This window comes from Bombina bombina, chromosome 1 (genome assembly GCF_027579735.1).
Source record: "Bombina bombina isolate aBomBom1 chromosome 1, aBomBom1.pri, whole genome shotgun sequence".
Lineage (NCBI taxonomy): Eukaryota > Metazoa > Chordata > Amphibia > Anura > Bombinatoridae > Bombina > Bombina bombina.
In genome coordinates, this window is record NC_069499.1 from 1,381,915,553 (window position 1) to 1,381,942,867 (window position 27,315).

A 27,315-nucleotide genomic window follows, 5' to 3' on the forward strand; every position below is an offset into this window, starting at 1 on the left:
TTTTACAGTTATACTGCATCAGTGGAGTATTATGTCTCTTTAAGCAAGACTAGATATACTGGTGGATAAACAAATGCCTCCTTTTAGGAAAAGAATATGGATTTTCTTTAACAAATAAATAAATGTCCTCTTAGATTTAACAAAGAAAATGGATTACAATGTCCCTTTAAGGATACAGTGGTCAGTAAATTAATAACTATTGCCTGTATTTAGAATAAAAAAAGTTGCAGGACAATTAGTTTAGTTTACTTTCCCTAAGCAGCCAAGAGAAAATAAAAACATTTACACACACACAAAAACAATTTTGCTTTCATTCTAACAATTACAAACATTAATTCATTCTATTCAAAATAGAGCAGTTGTGTCTTAAAACACACTGTATAAGTGAACATTTATTTTCTGCACAGATCCTGGACATAACATACAATCAGTTTTTTTTGTTATTTTTTTTTTTACTTTTTCAACCCTACAGGAATATGTTTCCTTTTTATAAATATGCAGCTCAAAGAGCAAAAATTATAAGTGCCCATAATTGCAAAGGTGCCTGGCAAGGAAAACCATATGAGCTGTTCTGTTGATCACAGTTTGAAATGTAAACTACTGCAGATGCTGAAAATGTAAGCAGAGTTAAAAACAAAATATGTTTCTGAAAATATTTTTTTTTAGAATTGGTAATCTTATTCCTGTTCTTAAGAAATGGAATGGCTAAAAGGTGCATAGATCCGCAGTTGAGATTAAATCAGATTGATTAAGGAAGAAATTGTTGACATAAGCGTATGTATTTTCTGGTTTAATACAAGGTGAGATTTTCAGATGTTACCAATAGGAATCAGAGATACATACAACGTTTAAGGAAATAGTGTTTTTTTATATATCTATATATACCGGTATAGGTTTTAAAAACAGCAACAGTGTACATTGCTCCAACAATACAAAACCTCTTTCCACACTGCTTTCTTAAGAACAGGCTAAAATAGTTTGTGAAAAGAAAAAAATGATATATATACTTTTGTACATTTTTAGAAGGACAACTTAATTTCAATACCTGCTTTAAAAAAAAATGATCTCTCAAAAGAAGAAGAAAAGTGAGGCATTTAAATGTGCTCTGGGTTTACAATTTTAGGGATATTCAATGAAAAATTGTTTTATTACAAAGAACAAAATACAGAGGGATATCAGCTATTCTGGGATTTCATCACATTAACTGCTGCAACCTTTTCTATTTCGTGTATTTCAACTGTACTTTACTAGAACGGCCTAAAGAGAATGTTCTATCAATATATCTATAAATATATTTTCTTGTTAGATACAGGCGTGTATTAACAGCTTAGATGACCGGTCTACTAATTTTCTTAGGCTTGGAAGCAACATGGTGCTTACCATATATATATATATATTTATATATATTTATTTATATATTTGTTTATATTTTTTTTATTTACTTTCTTTTTTAATTATATATCAAAACAAAACCAAAAAAGTACTCAAATAAGAGGGAAAGGGGTGAAATAATAATAACGAGCCATATTTACTAAGCAGCGTAAAGGAACACTGCCAGGATGTACCTGTAAAACCCTTGACAAATAGTGTGATTAATACAGCATGCCTTAGCTTTTTATTCTCCTAAATGGGGTTTTTTGTGCTATATAAATTGACTGATTATTTCATACACTGTTAACGTAGAACTGCACTTTCCTTTCAAAACCACTAGCAGCTCACATTCTCATAGGGCAACATAAAACGTTATGCATTATTTGGTTAAAGTCAGTTACCTTGTGTAGGTGCCACAACAAATATTTGTAATACAAAAATAAAAAGTAGAATGCATTAAAAAGTTCTTAACAATTACTTGTAATGATAAAAAAACACCACACACAAATTGTTTTATGCTGTTTTCAAAGTTTTGTATTTGAGAAGTCAGATGAGTCACTGGATTTATGGCACAGATCAGAACATGCATGACCTTTCCTGCGCTTTGCTTTTATAGCAGGGACTTTGCATAAATGGTTCCCCTAACTTGTACATACAAAACTTTGAAAACAAAGTTTAAAACAATTTTACTGCCTGCAGAAGTTGCTACAAGATCTTACACGGCTACTAAATAATTTGCAGTTCTCTAGTTATTACTTTCATCATGGGTCAACATAGCACAGACTGAACAAAAGAAAACGTTTGTTGCCGGCAGTCTGTAATGCAAAAAGGTATTTTTTTCTTTTCTTATTTTGTTTAAAGCATAACACCTTTGAAAGAGAATAAGCACTATGGGATGTTTTATTAATCACACAGTGTACATGGTCTTATATTGGAATCCACTGGTGTTCCTCAGTGGACCACAGGTCTTCACATTGCTTTGTGAAAATGGCCTAAAGTGTTTTCATTGGCATCACAGTGCAGACTGCACCATCAAGTTTCGAAGTAGTTTTTGGCGCCCTATTTCATAGTCTTCCTCGTCAACATTGACTAGCAACTTTATTGCTTCGTGGCCCACGGCCCTGCTTTAGAGAGTCTGTGATGAAGACACCTTTTAGAGCTTCTAGCAAAGAGCCGTTTATATAGTCGCGCCAGGAATGCATCAAGGTAAGTGAGCTCAGAGAATTTAATGTCACAGATTATGGAGCCCAAGTCTCTAGATTTTAATATGGTGTTGGCTTGATTAAAACGTTCAAACTGTCGTTCTAAAGGGTCCTGCTTGTTGGAGAATACATTTCCTTGAAGAGCTGTCTCATGCTGGCAATATTCTGCTCGTACACGTAGGCGGATATCTGTAGAGTGCAGCAGTAAAAAAATCAATATTAATATTCGAGAATTGAATACAAACACAGCAAATCACGACATAAATGCTTACAAGTTATACTTTCATATAAAATATTTTCAATGATATTTACTTGCAGGTGAATTTGCACCTGTATCAAAGTACACTAATTCCAAAAGTGAATATAAACTGTATGAGATATTTCTTCTATAAATATATTGAATTGTAGATTAATATATGCTGAACATATATATTTTTTAATCCTGTATAATCATATAGTCAGTCACTGTCCGCTACACAAATAAAGCATACTTAATTTGCAAGTGGATAGAAACAGATTTTTTTATATCAATGGTTAATCAAAATAGTGCAAAAACACTATTTCTAACACCAACTACTTGTTGGCGGCAATTACTGATATTTTATCTTACTATGTTGCAAAAGGTGAAAATAACCTGTTTACAGACTAAGTAATCCGTTCATGCTTACGTCAGAGACTAAGTCTAACAGATGCCCTAAAGTGATTACTGACATGCCTATTATGGAACCTCACGTAGAAACAATTGGAGATACCATCATGGAGGATACTCCCTCAGTCGATACCTTGAGGGGACTTATGGAAAAGAGGAGAATGAGGGCAGCTGGTGCATTTAGGTGGTGCAATGTCTTGCGTCTAGCGCCTTTGGAAATACTGCCTCACCTGCCATGTCCGGCTCCAATAGAGATCTTAGCCTTGTGGAGATACTAGAGTGGATTCCTGATTCCTAGGTTGCATGGGCCTACTTCCCCTCACTAAAATCAAGATGCTCAACAATTACTCAATGCATTAGATGGAGATGTGCTGGCATGTTTGACCCGGGGTGTATACTGGTTCTCATAGATCAAATTGAACTGCTCTGGATTCAATCTGGAGTGGGTTAAAGAAAAGAACTCTCTGGACTGCTACCAACACTAAGTTTCAACTATTTCTTCTCTGGGCTACGGTATATTGACTAAGCCTAATCTTGTTATCTTTTCCTAATTTTTTTTTATACTTGCTTTTATAATGTTTACTCTCAAACTAGTCTATAATATAGTGAACATGGTGTAACCAGTTTGTAATTGGGGGATTCTTGAATACTACCTATAATTAACCCAACTTAAAGTCTACTTATATTCCCTATAATTGTTATTACATAATTTGTCATCTAAAACTTTCCACATCACCACAGATGTTTTCACTAAATATACAGCCCTCAGAGGCTCTGATAAATCGTTATATCTCCTTAGGATACCAAATAAAGGAGGAGATTTCCAGTTGGCTAATTAGGAGAATCACGAATACGTATATTTTATTAGTCTCTTACAAGGGAGAGGCAGGTAGCTCTTATACCAATAGATTTATGTAACAACCCTACTGAAGTGTTGATCCCACTTAAAGGAACATTAAACCCAATTTTTTTTCTTTTTATGATTTAGAAAGAAACATGCAATTTTAAACAACTTTCCCAATTTAACTTCTATTTAATTTGCTTCATTCTTTTGATATCCTTTGTTGAAAATCATATCTAAATAGGCTCAGTAGCTGCACATAGATGCCTAGTGTGATTGGCTCACCCATGTGCATCATTTCTTCAACAAAGGGATATCTGGAGAATAAAGCAAATTAAATAATAGTAGTAAATTGAAATGTTACTTAAAATTGTATTCTCTATCTGAACCATGAAAGAAAATGTTTGAGGTTTCATGTCCCTTTAACCTAGGTTATTTCTCAGCTTTAATTTGTAGATCTGAGCCTTGTAGTAGAGCTGGCAGATATGGCAAGAACTTGACTCAGTTTATCCTTTGTTGACGAAATAGATTTGCATATTTTTTAGTGTCCTGTTGATGATATCTCTTGTTAGTGGGACTTATGACAAGCTTGCAAAAACTTATACTGGTTTACAACACAAACAAAATATAAGTTTACTGAGCCAGACACTATAGGTAAATTTAATATCTGCTCTCTATACCTTACTTTATTCTTAAGTATTCTTGGGTGTTTCATATAAAGATTAACACAGTTCAAAAGTTTTAGTATAACCACAGCGATAAAACTTTTGAGAGTGAGGGTTTTTCTTCCATTTGAATTAGGATCCGGCCACACTTTGTATTCCTAGGCCAGACCCTCTCAATTGCCACAAGGGAACCGTGGTAGTTAAATAGTAAACCAATTAATAGTTGCACTTTTTACTTTCAGATAAGATTATTGTTTAGTGTGCCTTTATATATTAGTTCCAAGTACGTTTCCTCCGGTTATTCTGTCACATAAACACAGCTAGCAGTAGAAGAGTGGTTGCTCATTTCCTAAAAGAGGTATATGTTATATCACTCTAGCTTCACTAACATTTTAATGTACCGCATGAAAAATGTTTTAACATAAAGAGGTGCAACAGTAAGTTTGTCCACATAAATGTGCAGCGTGATATAGAAATGTGTTAACAAATGTCGCTAATTGTGCTGTAATTAGTATTCTATCTTGGCAAAACTTGTGTTATTTTTCTATTGTTGAAACCTCAATAAAAACATGGTTAAAATACCACCTTGAACATATTTATAAAAATGCAGACAGACAAGGTTCCCAGAAACCATTTTTATTACGTCACTGATTATTGCCTGTGCTTCAGTCTTCGTGTTTTATACAATTTATAAGCTGCTGCTTTGAAGTTTACCTTTAATCTGCATTAAAAAGGGATTTAGCACCTTAAACAGTTTATTCCGACGCATTATAGTAATTTTAAAAAAAGTTTCACATTTACTTTTATTATCAAATTTGCATCATTCCCATGGCATTCTTTGTTGAAGCGATATCTAGGTAGGTGACTCGTGTTGCCGTCAAGGGCTCTTGCTAATGTATAAAATTCATACAAAACTGATGACATATAGTGCTCCAGACGTGCACATTCCTGCGCTTACGTCCCTGCATTTCAACAAAAGATACCAAGAGAAAGAAGAAAATTTGATAGAAGTAATTTACAAAGTTAATTAAAATTGCATGCCCCTTAAAAGGATAGTAAACCCAATTTTTTCTCTCATGATTTAGATAGAGCATGCAATTTTAAGCAACTTTCTAATTTACGCCTCTTATCAATTTTTTCTTCGTTCTCTTGCTATCTTTATTTGAAAAGGCAGGAATTAAGCTTTGGAGCAGTTTTATTTTTTTGTTCAGTACCCCTGGATAGGGCTTGCTGATTGGTGCCTGCATTTAGCCATCCAATCAGCAAACACAACCCAGGTTCTCAACCTAAAATGGACGGCTCCAAAGCTTTTATTCCTGCCTTTTTCAAATAAAGATAGCAAGGAGATCGAAGAAAAATTAATAAGAAGTAAATTAGAAAGCTACTTAAAATTGCATGCGACGTCTGAATCAAGAAAGAAACAAATTGTGTTAGTGTCCCTTTAACTGCCCAAGTAATGAAAAGAACCCCAGTATAAAATAAGCCTTTAGGTCCCTTGAGAACCATGCACAGATACTGAATTTACACAATTAACAACCTCTGCAACATACAGACTGAATTACAAGAAGCTTTTCAGGACACTTTTATATTACAAAGCGATTCTCCCATTCACCAGCAAGAAAAGATAAATGTCCGAGCTAACACTCAGATACCACTTCAACAAAAATGCGAGGGGACTGGCCAAGAGGCAACTTTGTCCTAATGAAACACCAGATAGGGAGAAATTGGAGAATATTGTCTATACATGAGCTTGGCATCTAGGTAAATTTAATAGCCACAATAAAAAAGCTTCAGTATGAGGATACCAGAGCAATGCTTCTTTCAAAAAAGCTTAGAGAAAAAGTATTCTAAGATGCAATGGGAGCAATTATGAAACCCAAAAATGTTCTTTTGTGAATCATACAATTTAAAAAAAATAAATAAAAGGTTTCCAATTTACTTCTATTATCAAATTTGCTTTGTACTCCTGATATTCTTTGTTGAAAAGATACCCAAAGTAAGCACTGGAGCACTAAATGACAGCAATTAGTGCTGCTATCTAGTGCTCTTGCAAACATTCTTGCAAAACTGCTGCTCTATAGTGCTCCAAACTCGTGCCGGCTTTTCAACATAAAATACCAATGGAACAAAGAAAATGTAAAAATAGAAATACATTTAAAGTTGTTTTAAAATAGCATGCTCTAATCTGAAACATGAAATAAAAATGTTGCTCTCATGACCCATTAAAGGACTTATGCACTGCATAAAAAAAAGGAATGTCTTTCACGAGTATAAATTTATGAGTAGAGCGCCAACAGATTCCACATTCACTAACTGAAAATAATGGAGACAAAGATGACACTATAAAAACTTCATCATGTAGGAATTTGAGGAGATGAGATGGCAATAGAATCCAAAAGATTTCCACAAAATGACATCTGTGTAGAAAAAGATACCTAACATTCTGTAATAGACACACTGAGGACCCAATGATCTAAAGCAGTCTGGTGAGAGGACGCCCTACATTACAATATAGCACTAAAAAGATTGTGTGTGAATTCTATACAAGTTGGCGAGTTTTTGATCATTAGGCCCTAAGTAACTACCCACAGGATCAGAAAGTGCAACTGGTGCTCTTAGGTAAAAGCAAAGAGACTATTTTTTTTTTCCATTATGGACAAAATTCTACGTGAACAAGGGAACCATGTTTTACAAGGAATAATTAAACCATGACCCAAAAAAATAAAAAAAATAACTAAGTATATGGCAAAATCCTACACGATCACAGTAAAGCAAAGTGTGAACTCAGTGCCGATTGGCTTTTTTTTTTTTGTTTTTTTTTTTTTTTTTAACTGATTTTTATGCAGAAGATCATAAAAAGCTGGAGGATAACTCTAGTCAGCTTTATACATATATGCTGCATCACTTTCAAGTGCTTCAGTATTTGGGGTAATACGTCTCTTTAACTCTGCCAAACCTCTTATGTCGGGTGACCCTGCAATTTTTAGTATTCGTGGACACAACTGTATAAGGATGGAATTTGTAACAAACCTGTGTTTCTGCTTCGATTAGTTTGAGCAAGAAAAATAGATATCCAGAGAATCCTCCTTCAACTATTCAGCCTCACAATTACACAGACACACCAGAAAAAACTGCAATTCTATTTAAATACATAGATTAGAAATAATGCACATAACATTTGCTCCAGCAAATAAATCACAATCATTCTGTCCCAAAAAAATGCATAATGGTAATATGCTTGCCTGAAAGCCAAAAGTGAAACCGGGTCACACAGAGCCTGGAGAGCAATGGATAAACGTCATCCTGTCTGGAGGACAGAACAAAAAAGAAAAATAATAATGTATCAGGGCAGGAAAAGGAGACATCTATATACCACCCGGAAAAAAAAAATAGGGCTTTTGTGTGTCCATCCCCCTAAATATCAATTTATTTAAAACGTCCAACAGACTGAAAAAGAAGTTTTTTTTCAGAATTGGAGGATATATTCTGAAAACCTGCAAATGTTGTTAGCAAAAAGTGTGAGAGAGACTAAGACCCCAGAATTTAAAAATTAGAAATTGATTTAAAAAAAAAAAAAAAAAAAAAAAAAAAAAAGCTAATAAAAACATGGGTCTAATATGCAAGGTAACAATTATGGGAGGGAAGTTAACACATAAGTTCAAAAGTGAAATCACACGATCGTTCATGCGATCCCATGATTTCAATAAATTGGATAGTGTCTGGGGGAGTGCCAATGATGCTAGGCACGCGCTCCAGCCAGCGATCTCATTCAGGGAGCATCTTTGGCTTAAAGGGACAGTATACACTCATTTTCATATAACTGCATGTAATAGACACTATGATAAAGAATAAGATGCACAGATACTGATATAAAAATCCAGTATAAAACTGTTTAAAAACTTACTTAGAAGATGTCAGTTTGGCTCTGTTGAAAAGGTAGCTGGAAAGCCCACTGCAAGTGGCAAATAAGACACTCCCCACCCTCCCCCTTCTTTTGCATATGAAAAGACCCTTTACACAAACAGGAGCAAGCTGGAGAAGGTAGCTGACAGTATTCAAATAACACTTTGGGGCTTGGTTAGGAGTCTGAAAATTCAGAGCAATGTTATTTAAAAATAAGCAAAACTGTACATTAAAAAAAAAAAAAAAAACCTTTATGGGCTATATAAAATAGATCTACAAAACATTTATGCAAAGAAAAAAATGTGTATAATGTCCCTTTAAGTACAGCCAAAAGGCTAGGACGTTCTATGCCATCCTAGGGGGCATTAGAGCCCAGTGCGGTTAGGACGAATAAAATGTCCCAAGGGAGGGAAGGGGTAAGGAGCGCTTAAAAGTTTGAAAACTAGGGGAGAGTCTTGTGGAGCAAAGTAGAGAGTTCCACAAAATAGGGACCAGTCTGGAGAAGTCTTGTAGATGGGAATGTGAGGAGGTAACAAGAGGAGGAGAAAAGGTCAGACGGCAGAGCAAAGCAGACGGGAGGGAGAGTATCTTGAGATGAGGTCGGAGACAGTGTTATTGAGAGCTTTGAAAGTTAGTCAGGATTTTGTGTTTTATTCTGGAGGTTAGAGGAAGCCAGTGAAGGGACTGGCAGAGAGGTGCAGCAGATGAGGAGCAACATGTAGGGAAGATCAGCCTGGCAGAGGCAGTTATTATGGATTGTAAGAGAGATAGACAGCAGCTAGGGAGGCTGGAGATGGAGTTGCAATAATCAAGGCAGGAAATGATGAAAGAGTGGATTAAAGCAGGATGAAATATTAGAAAGTTAGTGATGAGTTAGTAAGGAAGGGGATAGATCTGGTGCAGAGAGGTAGATTTGGTTATCAGCATACAAATGAGACTGAAACATCACGGGACTTTATTTATAAATTAAGAGAAGAACCACCATTAAGGATAGATATCTATATCTATCTATCTAAATATATATATTTATCTATCAATCTCTATATGCTTACCCCATTTATTTTTATTATTAAATAAAAATGTTTTCAACTACCTAATTAGGCTTACTAGTGCTACAAGTTATAATGGTGCTCTATTAAAGAGTCATTAAAATGAAAATCAAACTTTTAGGATTCAGACAAAGCATGCAGTCTCAAGAAACTTTCCAATTAGCATCAATTATGAAAATGTGCAGTCTTTTTATATTCACACATTCTAAAAGCACCAGCTCCTACTGATCATGTGCAAGAGTCCACAGTGTATACAGATATACATTTTGTAATTGATGTTACATGATACAGGGAAGGAAAAACTAAACAAAATTTGTCAGGGAAAAAATAAATAAAAATGTACTGCTTCATTCAGACAAGTTCTATTTCATAGTCTTTTTATTATTTGTTCATTATGCAATTCTACTGTATTTAGCGGTCCTTTAAAGCGCTTCATGTATATGCACCTACTCTGCCAGTTTACTTCTAATCTCTATACTTCATTAATATTTAACATTATACAACCATGTTCAAGAAGCTGTCCCAACATTTTTCTAATTATGCGTCACTCCGCTCAGTTGCTACAAGTGTGCTGGACTTATTTTTGATTTTGTCGCTCCACACCAAGGAAGACTGCTACTGCATAGACACAACAGTGCAGTCTACTAATTATGTGTTTATACTGCACTTCTACTGCTTAGCTGCAAGACCTGTATAGAAGTACTTAGCTTTCTTTTCTACTTGAAAGATCTCGCTCTCATCTGTTGAGCGCAGTGCTTCAGGGTATCAGAGTAAGGATCCTTACCACAAGTCTGTTTCTCCTTTGGATCTGGTGTGATGGATTTCTTTCTTTTTTTTTGGCTGCTGAGTGGAGGTCGGCCTCGTCCTGGCCTTTTAGTGCAGATCTGAGGTCCAGATGGTGAGGAACATACTACTGGGTGCTGTGGTTGTGCTGAAAGAAAGGTCAGTAAGTCATTGATTCCAGCTAATCATGGACTGTCCATATCACCAATTCTATATTCTTAATTAATAAAGAAGAAACATTGTTTGCTTATTAAGTAGAGAGGGCTGAGCGACGGAAGCCGAAATGAAAATAGTGTCTATAGGTCACATCTTTAAAAGACAGCTACAAAAAAGTATATACGACCAAGAAAACAATGAAAAATGATTAACACAATATTTCAGGTATCACAGATCAGAGACTGGTCAGGAGGAAGAGATTGAAGATGACAGTTAACACGTTAGTGGTAACTATGGAAAAACAATGTGACACACCACTAAGACAACACATAACTCGCTTTATGTTCTAGCTCCCATTCATAATGCAATCTCTTTCAGCTTTCTTCTGCCTCTCACAAGAACATTCCTGAAGATTACACCTGAAATCATCCAAAAAGGACACTTCAGTTCCAACCCCTGACCTGCATTTCATCAAACTTTGTTGTTTTGCAAAATAAAAAAAATAAAAAAATAAAAAGTGTTAGTCCCACACTGACAGAGTCCAAAAAGCAAACTCAGTAACCTGCAACTCATTTGTTTAAGCTATTTGCAGCATTTTGAAAACCTAGGTTACAGATTTTGCCTTTTGGCCTCTCCCGGAAGTGTAAGACAAAGCAAAGTTTTTACACAAATACAATGGGTGTTAAATGGCCTAAAGCACAATTGATAACTCCCATACATTACAGAGAAATGCACATACAGATATACTTTCCAATAAAGTATTTTTGTTTCACTCCAAGAACTAAATAAGAAATTACAAAGAAAATTCTTGTCTCTACTCGACATACCTTTAGCATTAAAAAAATATGGAATCAGAAAGCAGGCTGTCAGGGCAAGCATTAATAGCCTTCGATAAAGGAGTAGACTTATAGACAATAATTCTGGACAGACTGATTTGATAACAAAATTCTCTTTGAACAAAACTAGTTGTCAGGCTATGTAAATTCCACAACCATGTCAAAGAACCATCATCCCCACAATAACCACAAATAAAAAGAAACCTAATCCAGGTTTGTTCTAAAGCAGTAATAGACCACTGGAATAAGCATGACATAAAGCAGAGTTTCTCAACCTTTTGGTAGCAAGTACCCCTGTAGGCATATAGTTGTTTCTAATGTACCCCAATTATAGCACACATCTAATTTATCTTTCACATGGGCAAAAATTGAAATCATGTGCATCACTTTATTTCACAAGCTTGCATCAGATATATTAAGGAAGTAAATATATGGGAATCAGATATTTCCTTTATGTTTTCCGTAAGTTAATATTTGGCAATATAACAGAGAATAATAAACACATAAAACAGATATATAGTCCAGTGCCATTAATAATAAAGAGAGGAAAATAAACTCTATACTTCATGATGAGGAAAGTAATATTTATGATACCATCTTTATATTTTCAAGAATCATTTCATACACAGTTTATCCGTCTCATTTTATTGAGACACACTTTACCTATATCACAGTGGCACATTTATCTGGCACTTGATCACAGTAATACAATTTCATATCATTGAAGCTCATCCCAAGCCTCATGTCACTAACCAGCCAGAATCTAAGGTTTTACTAATTTGAGGTGAATCAGTGGTCCAACCTAGGCAGGGAATTACTCACACACAGTACTCTAGGGTAGAAATGAGAAATACAGCCTTCTTTGATAGGTCAACAATAGATACATCAGGTAAAAAATAATTAATGCCAGTCCTTGGAGTACCCCTTGCTAATGCCCCAAGTACCCCCAGGGGTGCACGTACCACATGTTGAGAAACTAGGGCATAATGCATACTGGAGAACATGGGACACTATCCTGCCTAGTTCTGAAGGATCACACTATGTGAGGGCAACAGGCAAGTGGTTTAAAGTGTATAAATCCACTGGAAAAAAATTCCTCTCTAACACTGGAAACAATATTTCTTTATAAATTGCACATCCTCTAGAGATGTATTTTGACTGCATATTGAAGAAGAAGAAAAAAAGCATTATCATATTTGTTTGATAATTCTTTCCTTACCTGATGCCACGTGGTTGCTCTGTGCCAGACTCAGGTATTACTTGGAGCCCGAGGGTGTAACCATAGTGAATATGAGGTTTCTTCAAGATATTTATCTACAAGGTCTGGACACACTGTAAATAAATGTTACAAAATAGTTAAACATAATTTTGAAAATATTGATAAATCCAAAAGTATTATTCTGCGGAACCATTGAGTGGCTATATATTTGGACTAAAGCCACTTTCTTTAGAGCATAGCTATAGTTTGATGCTTATTGCTTGTGTACGCCCTGCGTTATAGGCAATTGTTATCAGACTTCATAAATAACTCCCACCAAATAAGGAAAACAGAAAGTGCATATTGTTTGTATGATATGTTCACCATATAAGTATAGCCCAATTACCTTAATCCGATATCATCCAAGCATTAAGGTTAAAAAGGGACAGTCTACTCCAGAATTTTTATTGTTTAAAAGGATAGATAATCCCTTTTAGTAACCCATTCCCCAGTTTTGCAGTAACCAAAACGGTGTATATTAATATAGTTTTTACCCTTGTATTTTAGCCTCTGCAGACTGCCCCTTATTTCACGTTATTTTTGAGCAGACTTGCACTTTAGCCAATCAGTGCCCACTCATAAGTAAACCTCCACAGGCATGAGCACAATGTTATCAATATAGCACACAAACTATTGCCCTCTAGCTGTGAAAAACTGTCAAATGCATTCATATAAGAGGCAGACTTCAAAGGCTTAGAAATTACCATGCCCTTAAATCAGTACAGGCTCTATTCAATTCACCCTAAATGCTAGTGAGGAAAATATCATTTTTTTGGATAGTATGGTTTATTTAAAGGATGGTAACCTAAATATAGATCTGTATCTGAAACCAACAGATAGAGAGAACTTCTCTTAAAAAGGGAAGCATTTTGGATCCATAAATTGAATTCTATGCAGTAGGTGGGCTTTCTATATAGATGAATGATACAATTTTTGTAAATATGTTTCTAAGCGATAGTACCAAAATTCATTAAAATTATGGGGGGGGGGGGGGGATATAAAAAACTGAAATTAAAATCCTCCATGTCTCAAAATTAAATCAATGTAAATATTTGCATAGGAAATTAGTACATCTAAGCAAGTATGCCCGCTTGCCCCCAGAAATTCTTAATATGCAATGTTTCCAATGCACAAGAGAATTGTGGGTAAGATATGCAAATTCTCAGTTTTTTTGCTTCAAAATACTGTTTTAACACAGCGATCCTTTTAAACAGGAATATGACAGCAAACCAGAAATCACTCACTATACAAGCCTGTTTCGTTCTTTTTAGAACTCATCAGTAGGAGATAGATTTATGATTGCTGCATTGGAAAAGCTATTTTCATGGGGGCAAGCGGGGATACTTGCTTAGATTTACTAATTTCCTATGCAAATATTTACATTGATTTAATTTTGAGACATGGAGGATTTTAATTTCAGTTTTTTATCTCCCCCCCCCCCCATAATTTTAATGAATTTTGGTTTAACCATGAAAATAGCTTTTCCAATGCAGCAATCAGAAATCTATCTCCTACTGATGAGTTCTAAAAAGAACGAAACAGGCTTGTATAGTGAGTGATTTCTGGTTTGCTGTCATATTCCTGTTTAAAAGGATCGCTGTGTTAAAACAGTATTTAAGCAAAAAAACTGAGATTTGCATATCTTACCCACAATTCTCTTGTGCATGGAAACATTGCCATATTAAGAATTTCTGGGGGCAAGCGGGGATACTTGCTTAGATGTACTAATTCCTATGCAAATATTTACATTGATTTAAGCGATAGTACATATTACATACATACTATACAGACTTATATTTATATATAATATATATGGTTTTTTAATGTGATACAATGAAAGAATACTGCATTAATTTGTTTTTTAGCCAGGGGTATGGCTCTTAGTTGATGCTTCATGTGGTATCAATCATGCATGAATAAGGGCATGAGGCCTAAAAACATTGCATATCTATGGTGACCCTGCTGTGAATAAAGGTCCTTTTATTTTAAAGTGCTCTTGTGTGTGGATTCAGGGACAGTGGTGAGTGTAGGTCCGAGTACCCATGCATGTCCTTTTTTAAAAAAATATATAAATATAATACCTTGTGGGGTAGGTGAATTACCATGCTGATCAGTGTTCACAAAAAAATGTTGCCATCCCAAATGGGCATTATGTAGTACCCAAGTGGGGGCAGTGCAAGATTATAACATTTTCCGTTTATAAAATGTTACTTAAAAGTCCTTGGGATTTGTATATGCTCAATGAAATAATTTTGCAATTAGTATTCCTTTATTTATTTTGTCCACGTTTATGTAATCTAGCTTTTAAAATAAAGATTTTTATTTTTAAAGGACATAAAAAGCAATCTGCTGATTTTAAGGCTAACCATGCTTACATATATTTCAAGAATTGCTTTAACAGATAAAAGCCTGCTAAACACTAAGTACGTGTTTACTAACTGGGTCTCTAGTCTGCAGACAAAAAGGCTAGCTACTATCATAATATTAGTATAAAGTGCATTGTTTGCATTTGTCTAAAGCCTAATAAGAGAATCTATTGTAGGCAGGGATTAACCTTGAGAAAACAGCAACTTTAAGTTTTTGAGAATCAGGAAATCTACAATTATCAGAGCTAAAATATGAAAAGGCAGCAAAACAAATAATGAATATACCACAAAGTTGTTTCATTTTGATGTATATAAAAATCTCAGCGTTTATTGTCCCTTTAAGATATCCAAAGCACAAATGAATGCACAATTTAACAAACTGATGTTGCAATTGTAATTTGTACAACAAACTTTAAAAAAAAAATGGTTTATTAGCCCATTTTAGATTAATACTGGTTTAATTTTTTTGTTGGTAGGTCAGAAAAAGATTCTGATGGCAGATAAGAACCATAGGCTCTACAAATATGCTCTAAATTTCTTAAAGGGACATAATACTCGTATGCTAAATCACTTGATACTGATGCAGTATAACTGTAAAAAGATGACAGGAAAATATCACCTGAGCATCTCTATGTAAAAAAGGAAGATATTTTACCTCACAATCTCCTCAGCTCAGCAGAGTAAGTTCTGTGTAAAAAGTTATACTCAGCTGCTCCCAGCTGCAGGTAAAACATTTTTAAAAAAAATGAAGAAATGAACAGCAGCCAATCAGAATCAGCAGTGCTGAGGTCATGAACTTTTACTGTGATCTCATGAGATTTGACTTGACTCATGAGATTTCATTGTAAACTTCCTTTACCCGATTGGTGAAATAAGATGAGAGTGCACGATGCTCATCCCTTCAGATGTCCCAGGACAGACACACTAAAATGCTGCTTAGAAATCCTTTACAATGGGAGGTGGCTACTGAGGAACTTTTGAGGTAAAATATCTTTCTTTTTTACATAGAGATGTTCAGGTGATATTTTCTAGTTAGCTTTTTACAGCTATGCTGCATCACTTTCAAGTGTTTAAACTTTTGGGTATTATGGCCCTTTAAGTGTATTTAGTTAGACATGTGCATTCAGAGGTTTTGTTCACCTCTGAATGCTGAATGATTTGCACAGTTTTTAGTTTGTTGCTGTTGCACAAGAATAAATGCAACGAAAATAGCCGAGCAGCACGAAGAGCCACCTTCTTCCGCATTGGAAGGTGAACGAAACCTCCAAATGCACTAGGGTCTAATTTAGTTTGTATTATACAAACACCCTCCTGTGTTTCCTTTCCCTTATCATAAAACCAGGTGGTGTATCCATTAAAGAGGTCCTTGAGGAGAACATTCATAAACCAGGTGGTGTGTGCGCCCTATTAAAAAGAGTTCCTTAAGGAGAACACTGCTGATACTTTTAGAAGTATCACAATACGCCCATATCCTTGTTGCATCATTAGGACATTGCAGGGTGGCTGGCTGCATGGCAGCCGTAGTTCCCCATATACGTACTAACTGGAGATGCGGGTGATTTGACTGAAAAAAATCTCCAGTGAGGCCATACCTAGAGAACAACAACAACAACATGCAGGGACAACCAGCGACTCTGCTATGTACGGTTGTTCCCTGGGGAGTAGGACTAACTGGAAGATACAACATCTCCTGCAGGCAGGATTGTGGCTTGTAAATCAACATCCCCAGACCCATTATTTACAGTGCCATTGAGAAATTCAATATAGGTTATGTATATATTTTAAATTAATTAAAATGTAATAAAATGTATTCATAACTGTGTCAGTAATAGGTAAATTGCTTAGTATCTTGGCAGCAGTAAGCATATTTAACCCCTTAACGACCAACAACGTGATCGCTTCCAGCCGCTTTCATGTTATTGCAATGATGCCTCGATATTGAGGCATCATGCAATAACATTTTTAGCCTTCCGATGCAGAGAGAGACACTCTGTGGCCCTCTAGGAATCGGCCTTCGCGATCGTTGGTGGGTGGGAGCAATTGTAGGGAGGCGGGTGGGCAGCCATCTATTTGGAACTTCCGGCAGGCAGTGTGAATTCACCCACCGGTGCGTGCGGGAGCGCCCGCAATCTGCTCATATAAGCATTTTTCGTATAAGATGTGGTGGGAGGATGTGGTGGGAGAGGGGGTAAAATAATTTTGAAAAAGGGATCTGTGTCTGGGAGGGGGTAGAGAATTGAGGGTGGAAGCAGCTACACTACAGAAAAATATTTATAAAAAATTGACAAATTTATTCAAAAGTGAACAACTGGCAGACAGCTGCCGAGTACCTAAAATGGCAGCAAATAGTATCGGGGGGAGGGTTAGGAAAGCTGTTTGGGGGGCTCAGGGAGGTTGGGTGGTAAGGGGGGGTCCTACACTGCACAAATCTATAATTTAAAAAACAAACACCAAACACAAACTTGGCAGACTTTCTGCCCTAGTACTAAAGATGGCTGGGTGACAATAGTGAGGTGGGAGAGGGAAGAGAGCTGGCCGAGAGTAGTTAGGGAGGAATTATAGGGGTGGGATGTGTCACGGGGAGGGCTCATCTCTACACTAAAGCTAAAATTAACCCCTTCAAGCTCCCTTAAGTATACCCCGTCACTGCTGGGCATAATACAAGTGTGGTGCGGCAGTGGCATTTAGGCGGCCCTTTCTAATTACCAAAAAGCAATTCCAAAGCCATATATGTCTGCTATTTCTGAACAAAGGGGATCCCAGAGAAGAATTTACAACCATTTGTGCCATAATTACACAAGCTGTTTGTAAATAATTTCAGTGAGAAACTTAAAGTTTGTGAAAAGGTGAACAATTTTTTTTTTTTTGACGCATTTGGCGGTGAAATGATGGCATGATATATACCAAAATGGGCCCTAGATCAATACTTTGGGTTGTCAACTAAAAAAATATAAATTTTTATATATAATATATAATATATAATATATAGTATATATTATATATTTATATATATATTTAATTATATATATCTATATATATATATATATATATATATATATATTACATACATACATACATACACACACATACACACGGTAAAGGTTATTCAGGGTATTACTGACAGATATCAGGTGTTAAAATGTAACTTATGCAAATTTTGAAGAAAAAAAAATGGTTTTGAAATAGCAAGTTGCTACTTGTACGTTATTGCCCTATAAACTTGCAAAGAACATGTAAACATTGTAGGTTTTCTAAACTCAGTGACGAAATTTAGAAAACTATTTAGCATGGGTGTTTTTTGGTGGTTGTAAATGTAGTAACAGATTTTGGGTGTCAAGTTAGAAAAGGTGTGTTTTTTCCATTTTTTCCTCATTTTATACTTTTTTTTATAGTAAATTATAAGATATTATGAAATAATAGTATCTTTAGAAAGTTAATTAATGGGGAGATAAATGGTATATAATATCGTGTGCGGTACAGTAAATGAGTAAGAGGAAAATTACAGCTAAACACAAATGTGCAGAAATGTAAAAATAGCCCCTGGTCCCAAACGGTCAGAAAATGAAAGTGCAGTGCGTCCTTAAGAGGTTAAATAAATTGTATAGGCCAGTTGCAGATATATTTCATATATAAACACATAGTATACATGCACATATTTAGACATTATTTATTAGCCATGAATCTATGAACCTCCCCAAAATGAGTCTTAAAGGGATAGAAAAGTCAAAATTGAAATGTGCATGTATACAGTTCGATTTTACAAGCATTTTTGTAATATACTTTCATTACCAAAAATGCTTCTAATAAACGTTATTACTGTTTAAGTGGCACACATACATATACTATATGTGACTAGAGGAGCAGGAGTCAAATGCCATGCGTGCTCATAAAAATGGTGGATGTGTTATTACATTAGTGAAGACTCAAATTTGCATGCCGATTCTGAGAAGTGTGGTGTTTGAATGCTGTGGCACGTATAGCATATATGCCGATGAAAATCATCTACTTTTACTGAAGCATTTTTGCTAATGGAAGTTAATTGCAAAAAGTGCTTCTATTTAAAAGTAAAAAGCACCCATGCAAATTTTATTTTGACTTTTCTATCCCTTGAAGTGCTTTTATCAAATTTTTTCTTCTTCTTCCAAATTTGGTTTCTAATTGTTTTTTTATGAAGCTAGAGAAAGAAAAAAAAAACTCACCCGCCCCTTCGCCTCTTCAAAGTGACATAAGGAAGTAGGTCATGCCGAGTGATTATCTCAGCAGTTGAAGAACCTGACGAAAATTAGTCTCATCACAGCGGCCTTGTCTCTCAGTGCAAGCAGAAAGTCCCGACCACTGCGGATCATTCCCCGCTCATAGTCATCAATAACGTCCACAAACAGAAAAGATAGAACAACGAACATCTCTGTGCGTGAGGTGCGTCCCAACAATGTCTAACATTCGGGGTGCAAGCTATATAATCCATGTTCTCTGTCCCCATTCTCTTCTGGCCATGCGTGGATCTCTGTTCCGTTTTTAAATGGGCCATTTCAAAAAGTTTTTTGTTTTTTTTCCCCCCGGGGGGAGCTGCTCCTTTTACTTAACCAACTCAAGTAATTCCCGTTCAACAACTGGTCTCTAGATGAAGAAAAAAAAGTTAATTGAAGTACTGCATTAAAGAGTAACAGAAAAACATTTTGGTAAATATAATTCTAAACTAGTCACAATCTTCTTATATTGTTTCTATATGCAACATTAAAATCTACAATAACAAACACTGCACACAAGAGCTGGATTTACTCAGGCAATTCTAACAGTGTTTTATGAATCTTGACATCTGTTTGCAAGCAGTTCAGTGCTACCCAATCAGTGCTAGTATGGACAATCAGCTAGAGACAGGAAACTGCTGAAAATATCATTTAAAATGTCATTTTGCTTTTTAAAAACTTATGCTAGTCTGTGATACAACAAACAAAAAATAAAACCAACAAATCTTAAAGGGACATAAAAATGCAAACTTTAACAAAAATATTAAAAGCATAGTTAAAGTGATGGTAAATCCCAGCGTTTTTGAAACGCTAGGATTTACCAGTGCAACAAATTAAGGGGACTTTCAGTCATAAAGTATAAAATACTTCATTCTGAAAGTTCCTTTATTTGTCTGCAGCATTCGCGTGCTCAGGCCACCCGTAGCAGAACGCTATTTTGTCAATGAGATGACTTTTCTACCTATCAGCCAATAGCCGTGTGGGCCAGTTGGCGCCATGAGGGATAGCTAGCACGCTATTGGCTAAGATCATCTCACTGCAAAATAGCGTTCTGATGTGGACGGCCTGTCAGACGCTGCAGACAAATAAAGTAATTTTCAGCATGAAGTGTTTTATACTTCATGACTGAAAGTCCCCTTTATTTTGTTGCACTGGTAAATCATAGCATTTCAAAAACACCATGATTTACCCATAACTTTAAAATTCAACTCCATAAGAGCAATGCACTAACTAGGAATTAGCTGAACACATCTGGTGAGCCATTGATGCCGTAGCTTCAGCAACTCCATGGCAAACTAAGCACCGATTAATAAAGAATACCGATCACAAATTCTATCACACTTTGGATAGGAGACATGCAGTGTGTATGAGTAGCAGCAAATAAAAGCACAAGCAGGGTCTTTCCAGTTGTCACACAATTAACAAGCAATGCTCTTGAGCAATTCGTTGCACGAGAGCAGGTGGCTGCATTGCATTGTTCACTTGTGCAATGCTAAATATGGGGGAACCAAATTACCCCTACAATTTGCGATGAACACAGATTCACAACTTGTGAACCTAGTTTGTTTGACTTTGCAAATTGTTACATCTATCCCATTGTGCTCAAGATACATGTACACTTCTAAACTCACATCAGTATGGCCTAAGGGAAAGTGGTTTGTCTATATGAATTGTGAAAAATTAGTTTGACTTCCATAAATATAATTTAAAAAGACCAGTAAGTACAGTCGATTAGCATAATGCATAATAAAAAGACAATGCAATAGCACTTAGTTTGAACTTCAAATGAGTAGATTTTATTGTGACACATTTCAGTTATGTCTATTTCCCACTCCCCCCTGTATCATGTGACCAGCCATCAGCCAATCACAAATGCATATACGTATATTCTGTGAATTCTTCCACATGCTCATTAGCACCAGCTTGGTGCCTCAAACTTGGAAATATAAAAAGACTGTGCACATTTTGTTAATGTAAGTAAATTGGAAAGTTGTTTAAAATTGCTGCTTTATCTGAATCATGAAAGTTTAATATTGACTTCAGTGTCCCATTAAAGTGACACTGAACCCAAATGTTTTCTTTTGTAATTCAGATAGAGCATGCAATTTTAAGCAACTTTCTAATTTACTCCTATTATCAATTTTTCTTCGTTCTTCTTGCTATCATTATTTGAAAAAGAAGGCATCTAAGCTTTTTTTTTTTGGTTTCAGTACTCTGGACAGCACTTTTTTTTATTGGTGGATGAATTTATCCACCAATCAGCAAGGACAACCAGGTTGTTCACCAAAAATGGGCCGACATCCAAACTTACATTCTTGCATTTCAAATAAAGATACCAAGAGAATGAAGAAAATTTGATAATAGGAGTAAATTTGAAAATTGCTTAAAATGTCATGCCTCTATCTGAATCACGAAAGAAAATTTTTGGGTACAGTGTTCTCAAACCTAATTCCATTTTTCAAAGGCAAAACATCAAACTAAAATCGGAGCATTTTATTATTCTCCAAAAGAGCTTACTAGGTTTAGGTAATGGGCAACAACATACTGTACTATGTAATTTTATTGATATGGCTTCTTTTCTTTCTTTGGTCTATATAGGGAATTTTAAAATATTTCTTGTGCTTTTACAATTGGATGCTCTATTTATTTATCCCTCTAGAGTTTTTGTGGGGGGCTGTCCACCAAAAGACCTGTAAAAATTGTCTATCAGCCAGTGAGCAATCAATTACACATTTTCAGTCATCCTTCAACCGAAGGTAATGAGGTGATTGAATGCACCTTTTGCAATATAAAAACATAATATCCCTGGGCATTGCCATCCAAGGTGCAAAGCTCTATATGCCTTGACTCTACAGGTCACTCAGAACAATATCTGGCACGGAATCCTTTGTGAATGCCATCAATAATGGTGGCCACCCTCTCTATTTACATCAATACAGCAACAGACACAAAAATAAAGTAATGTGACAGATGCAGCAATCTTGAAGACCTGCCCCCCCCATCCCGCACTGTCCAGAGTTGGAAGGACCAGGAATGTAGCAACAGAGGCTGGGTTAAGATGACTTGCAGCTGTACAAGAAGTGCATGCCACCTCAAGTGTCAGTCTTGCACCATCAGTTTCCAAGGCACAGAGCTAAAGCACTTTTCTGAACACCAGGAGTGATTTTTTTAGATGTCCATGGCACCCTTAGTCTAGCTCTGACTCAAGGCGATCATCATTGTAGCAACAAAATTACATCCAAGACAATATCCCCTTCTATAAAATCATAACTACTATCACTTAAATACCATTTCTCTTGTGGCATGTAATCATCCTTTCTTAAATACACAAAATAATACTCAGGTCACATTTAATACACATTAAACATTGTAATGAAAGTACCTACCATATCCAGACATACTATGACAGCTGAGAAGTTCATCTCTTTCATTCACAAAATCTGATGTACTCTATCCTAAAGGTACCAAACTGCTGTATCTACATCGTGTACAAACTTCTGTGTTTTATTAAAAGGAGATGATCAGATCTTCAACAATATGCTTTAAAGCGTTAGATGTTAGAAGTACCCAATAACACAGATTCATGGTTAAAAGAAATATGAAAGAAGGGTCCTGGAAAGGTATTAAACACATTTGTAAAGTCCTACTCAGGAGAGGCACAACAGCATGGCTACTGCAGGACTTTAACAGGAGGAAACAAACATTAATGTAAGAGTAAAAGGCTCTGACAGCAGTAATTTTTGCACTAGTAAGTAACTTTAAGAAAGTGAATTATTCTTAATGTTTATATATTTCATACAAGAATTTATTTAAATGGCTTGTAAATTTAAAAAATATTTACCTGTCCATGACACAACAGAGCTAGCCCACTCTACTTATCCTAAACAGCCCTCCAGCACTTCTGTGAGCCATTAACCCAACTCAAACCTAAGATCATTTCACTGGCCCTGCAACCCTCTAGTCAACTATTTGCCATATCAGAACTCAATACAGAACCCTGGTGCTCCTTTCAGCCTCATGTCTCTAGGCCTGCATCCCCTTACCATTGCATCTTTGCAATTGCTTGCTTTTTATGCATTTCTGTGCAAGGAGAGTGTGAGAAGAAGCGCCATGGGCTGAATAAAAAAAATACAAGTTGTAGCCATGTAAATCATACAAACTTTAGCTTTTCATTTTAAAATGTGTAGGCCATGTCACTGTCCAACAACAGAGCTGGAAGAGCCAGGAATGAAGCAAAGGCAGCCGGGATAAGGTTACTTGCGGCTGTAGCAGAAATACATGCCACCTGAAGGGGAGAGGGATGGTTAGCAGTCTTGAATCATTACATGCCAAGAAACAGGGTTAAAGCACTTTTGTGGTATCTTTTTTTAAGCGCCCTTGGCACCCGCGTTAGTCTGGCTCTAGGTGCCCAACACAGTAGCAACAAAACTGCATCCAGTGCAATATGCCCTCCCATAAAATCATAACCACTTACTACTAATATACAAAATCTTATGTGGCATGTAATCTTCCCTTTATTACACACACACAATAATACACAGGCTACTCACTAATAAAAATGCATGTTGTGGTTATATAAAATCAGACGTTAGCTTTTTGTTTAACGTAGAGCATGTCACTGTCCACCAAAAGAGTTGTCCTTTTCAGACAGGGAAGCAATCTGTCTTTATTGAGACGTTGTGCACATTCATCCATTTCCCTTTTAGTATCAACATTAAAATAAACAGCTTTAACTTTTTTTACTACCACATATTTTAGGAATCAGGAAAGGGATATACGCAAAGATAAAAGTGGACAATAAATTAAAAGATGTAGGAACAAGACGTTATCAAGTACGGCAAAATAAAGCAGAAAACGGTATATCGTTTTTAAAGGCTTCAAAAAAATAAAATAGGTGGTTAATGGGTTTATAGAAATACACAAATACCAAGGTTTATAACAGTGTTCACATGAATCAGAGAAATTGAGTAGTGACAAAATGTTGCAGTATATTTGGATGCCCAGATTCTTATATAAAGTTAAAAGGAACACAGAACCCAATTTTTTTCTTTTGTGATTCAGATAGAGCATGCAAATTTAAGTGACTTTCTAATTTAAGCCTATTATCATTTTTTCTTCATTCTCTTGCTATCTTTATTTGAAAAAGAAGGCATCTAAACTAAAGAGCCAGCCAATTTTTGGTTCAGACCCGGACAGCACATGTTTATTGGTGGGTTAATTTATCCACCAATCAGCAAGAACAACCAGGTTGTTCACCAAAAATGGGCCGGCATCTAAACTTACATTCTTGCTTTTCAAATAAAGATACCAAGGGAATGAAGAAAATTTGATAATAGGAGTACATTAGAAAGTTGGTTAAAATTGCATGCTCTATCTGAATCACAAAAGAAAAAAATTGGGTTCAGTGTCCCTTTAAATGTATAATACCGTAAAGAGAAGAGGGGCAGCTAGAAATGTGAAATTTAAGAATGAGATTTACAGGAAGTCTATCAGTGCAAAAAGATGGCATTTGTGTATGTAGACTGCCAATTTCACAGGAGTTCAAATGTGTGCATAGACAGGTGCAGGCCCCATGGAGCATATCTAGGCATGAAAATGTACAGCAAGACAGAGCAATTGGCAAACAAATTGGACAGATGTTGAGAAAGGCAGGCAGTTTTGCAGAAGCTCAGAGAATACACATGCCAGGTAGGATGACAGGTAAATATGAGTAATCAGAGTAAGAGTATAAAGGGGCCATACAACTGTGCAAAGGCCAAGATAGGGTACAGTAGACAGGGGTGCTGAGAGTGCAAACAGCTCTGCATTAAGAGACAGTGGGCATATGTGGGCACAAAAGATAAGGTAAGCATGGGCTTGGGGTAGATGTGCTATAGGAAACAAAAACTTCAGAGGCCCAGAGAGAGTTGTGTCTGTTTATAAGGTTAGATAGATGTATAAACCCAAAAACAACAGGCTGTTGAGAGCACAGGCAGTCCACATTGAATAGACAGATTTGGAAAGGCCTAAACAGTGTGGGCAAGTGCATAACGAGTGTAAGGAAGATGAGCAAATGTATAGAGAAGGCAGACAATGTGCCAAGTTCTAGCGGGGACAGACAGGTGTGTAGAGAAGGCAGATAGCTGTGCAGAGGCCTAAACATAAGGTAGCTGTAAACATAACAGGCAAGTTTGTAGTGATTACAAGGCCCGGTCGCGCTATACAGCCCTTCCTCTTATCCGTCTTACCACAGTCGCTGTCACTCACACAAGTCCTATAGAAGCCACTCTTCCTGTCTCAGGACGGAGCAGCCATTACGGATCCGTCAGCTCCTCTATCAGCAGCACAGGGAGACGGGAACATCCGGGCACTGCTTGCCGGGGTGGAGGAGACGAGACGTTGGAAAAGGAGGAGTCTGACACAAGATTACCCACTGAACGTAGCGTGGCTTCATGCCCATAGAAACGTAATGGTACAGATGTGGCCATCTTTACTAAGGGTAACGCTGTAGTAGTATACGGATTGCTTCAGCGTCATTCATGTTATGAAATATGAATATTAGTGGCCATGTTTAAAATGGTCACTGTGGCAATATTACGATCTCAATCTTTATGATGGTTTCTGTCTGTGTGTATTTTAAAATACACACTCAGACACATCAGAAAAGTTGTTTTTATTATACCATTAGGAAGTTATCATCTAGGGGTTAATTATGCACCATTATAGAATACATGTGCATAATACTCTATACAGAAAATGCATACCCCTTTACTATGTAAATGTAATTTTCATAGTAAAGGCCAGCATTACTTACAAACTCGCTGTTCTCCCAATATGTGGAGAGGAGATGGTAATAGCTAGCAAAGTAAAAAGTGTACTAATCTCACATATTCAGTACAAGGTATCCTATGAAAATATGACTGGAGTGCCAATAGAATTAAACAGATAGTATAGCTCCGTTTAGGTTAATATTAAAGTACTGTATAGATTTTCTAACAGATAGTTTTGCACCCTCTTCTTATGTGCCACTGTAGGAATTACTAGGAGCCCACTGTAGCCATCTTTTGTTTCAGATTCCAAAAGATAGGTGGCAGTGGCACAGTCAATCAAATTCCATACCAGTCACCGGGGACCCTGTAGACCAATCAGAGTGCATGCAGTCCATGATACAACTAGCCTATGGGGTCGTCTATACAACATCATATTGGTTGTACCACCCACATTATGCAAACTAAAAAAGAAAGGCTTCCTGGAGTGAGTTTATGGCCCTACTAGCCTATGTCAAGAGTAGATAGGGGAGGTGGTAGAAGCTTGGTGATGTAATGTGCATTATAAGTATGGGTAGCACAAAATACTACTACATAATAAAATCTTGGTGTTTTGGGATGAAGCAGAGTGGGTGGTGCTTTGCTTTGCAGGGGAAGTTCTTGTGGTGGTTAAGTAAAAGGATCAACTCTTCCCAACAAATTAAAGCTTTTAAAATGACCCATTTAAAACAGAATAGAGATCAAGTGTGACCAGAACAGAATAGAGACAGAGAACACAGAGATGCTTGTGTTCTCTGTTTTCTGGTTGTGGATGTTATTGATGACTATCACCTAGATTACGAGTTGTGCATTAGGCTTAAAAAGCAGCGTTGGCCGGTCCCAACGCTGCTTTTTAACGCCCGCTGGTATTACGAGTCTTGAAATGACAGGCTCACCGCTCACTTTTTTTGGCCAGACTCGGAAATACACTTACGTCAAGTGCGTATCCTATATTTTCAATGGGACTTGCATAGCGCAGGTATTACGAGTCTGACCAAAAGTGAGCGGTAGACCCTCTTCTGTCAAGACTGGTACCGCATTTTAAAGTCAGTAGTTAAGAGTTTTACACTACAACGCCGTAGCATAAAACTCTAAACTAAAGTGCTAACAAGTAAACTAACACCCATAAACTACCTATTAACCCCTAAACCGAGGGTCCCCCACATTGCAAACACTAAAATAAATATTTTAACCCCTAATCTGC

The 27,315-nt window shown here is 36.3% G+C and overlaps 1 protein-coding gene across 1 annotated transcript; it reads right to left on the reverse strand.

Moving 5' to 3' along the window:
• Positions 1-359: 359 nt before the first annotated feature.
• On the reverse strand, positions 360-25,805 carry DEDD (death effector domain containing). The gene is given in 13 exon segments (XM_053704478.1): positions 360-2,491; positions 2,493-2,564; positions 2,566-2,762; positions 10,465-10,614; positions 12,679-12,706; positions 12,708-12,790; positions 19,283-19,333; positions 19,336-19,392; positions 19,395-19,473; positions 19,475-19,522; positions 19,525-19,578; positions 19,581-19,696; positions 25,573-25,805. Coding segments are annotated over 12 exon segments (954 nt in total). The 5' UTR covers positions 19,608-19,696; positions 25,573-25,805; the 3' UTR covers positions 360-2,383.
• Positions 25,806-27,315: the final 1,510 nt, after the last annotated feature.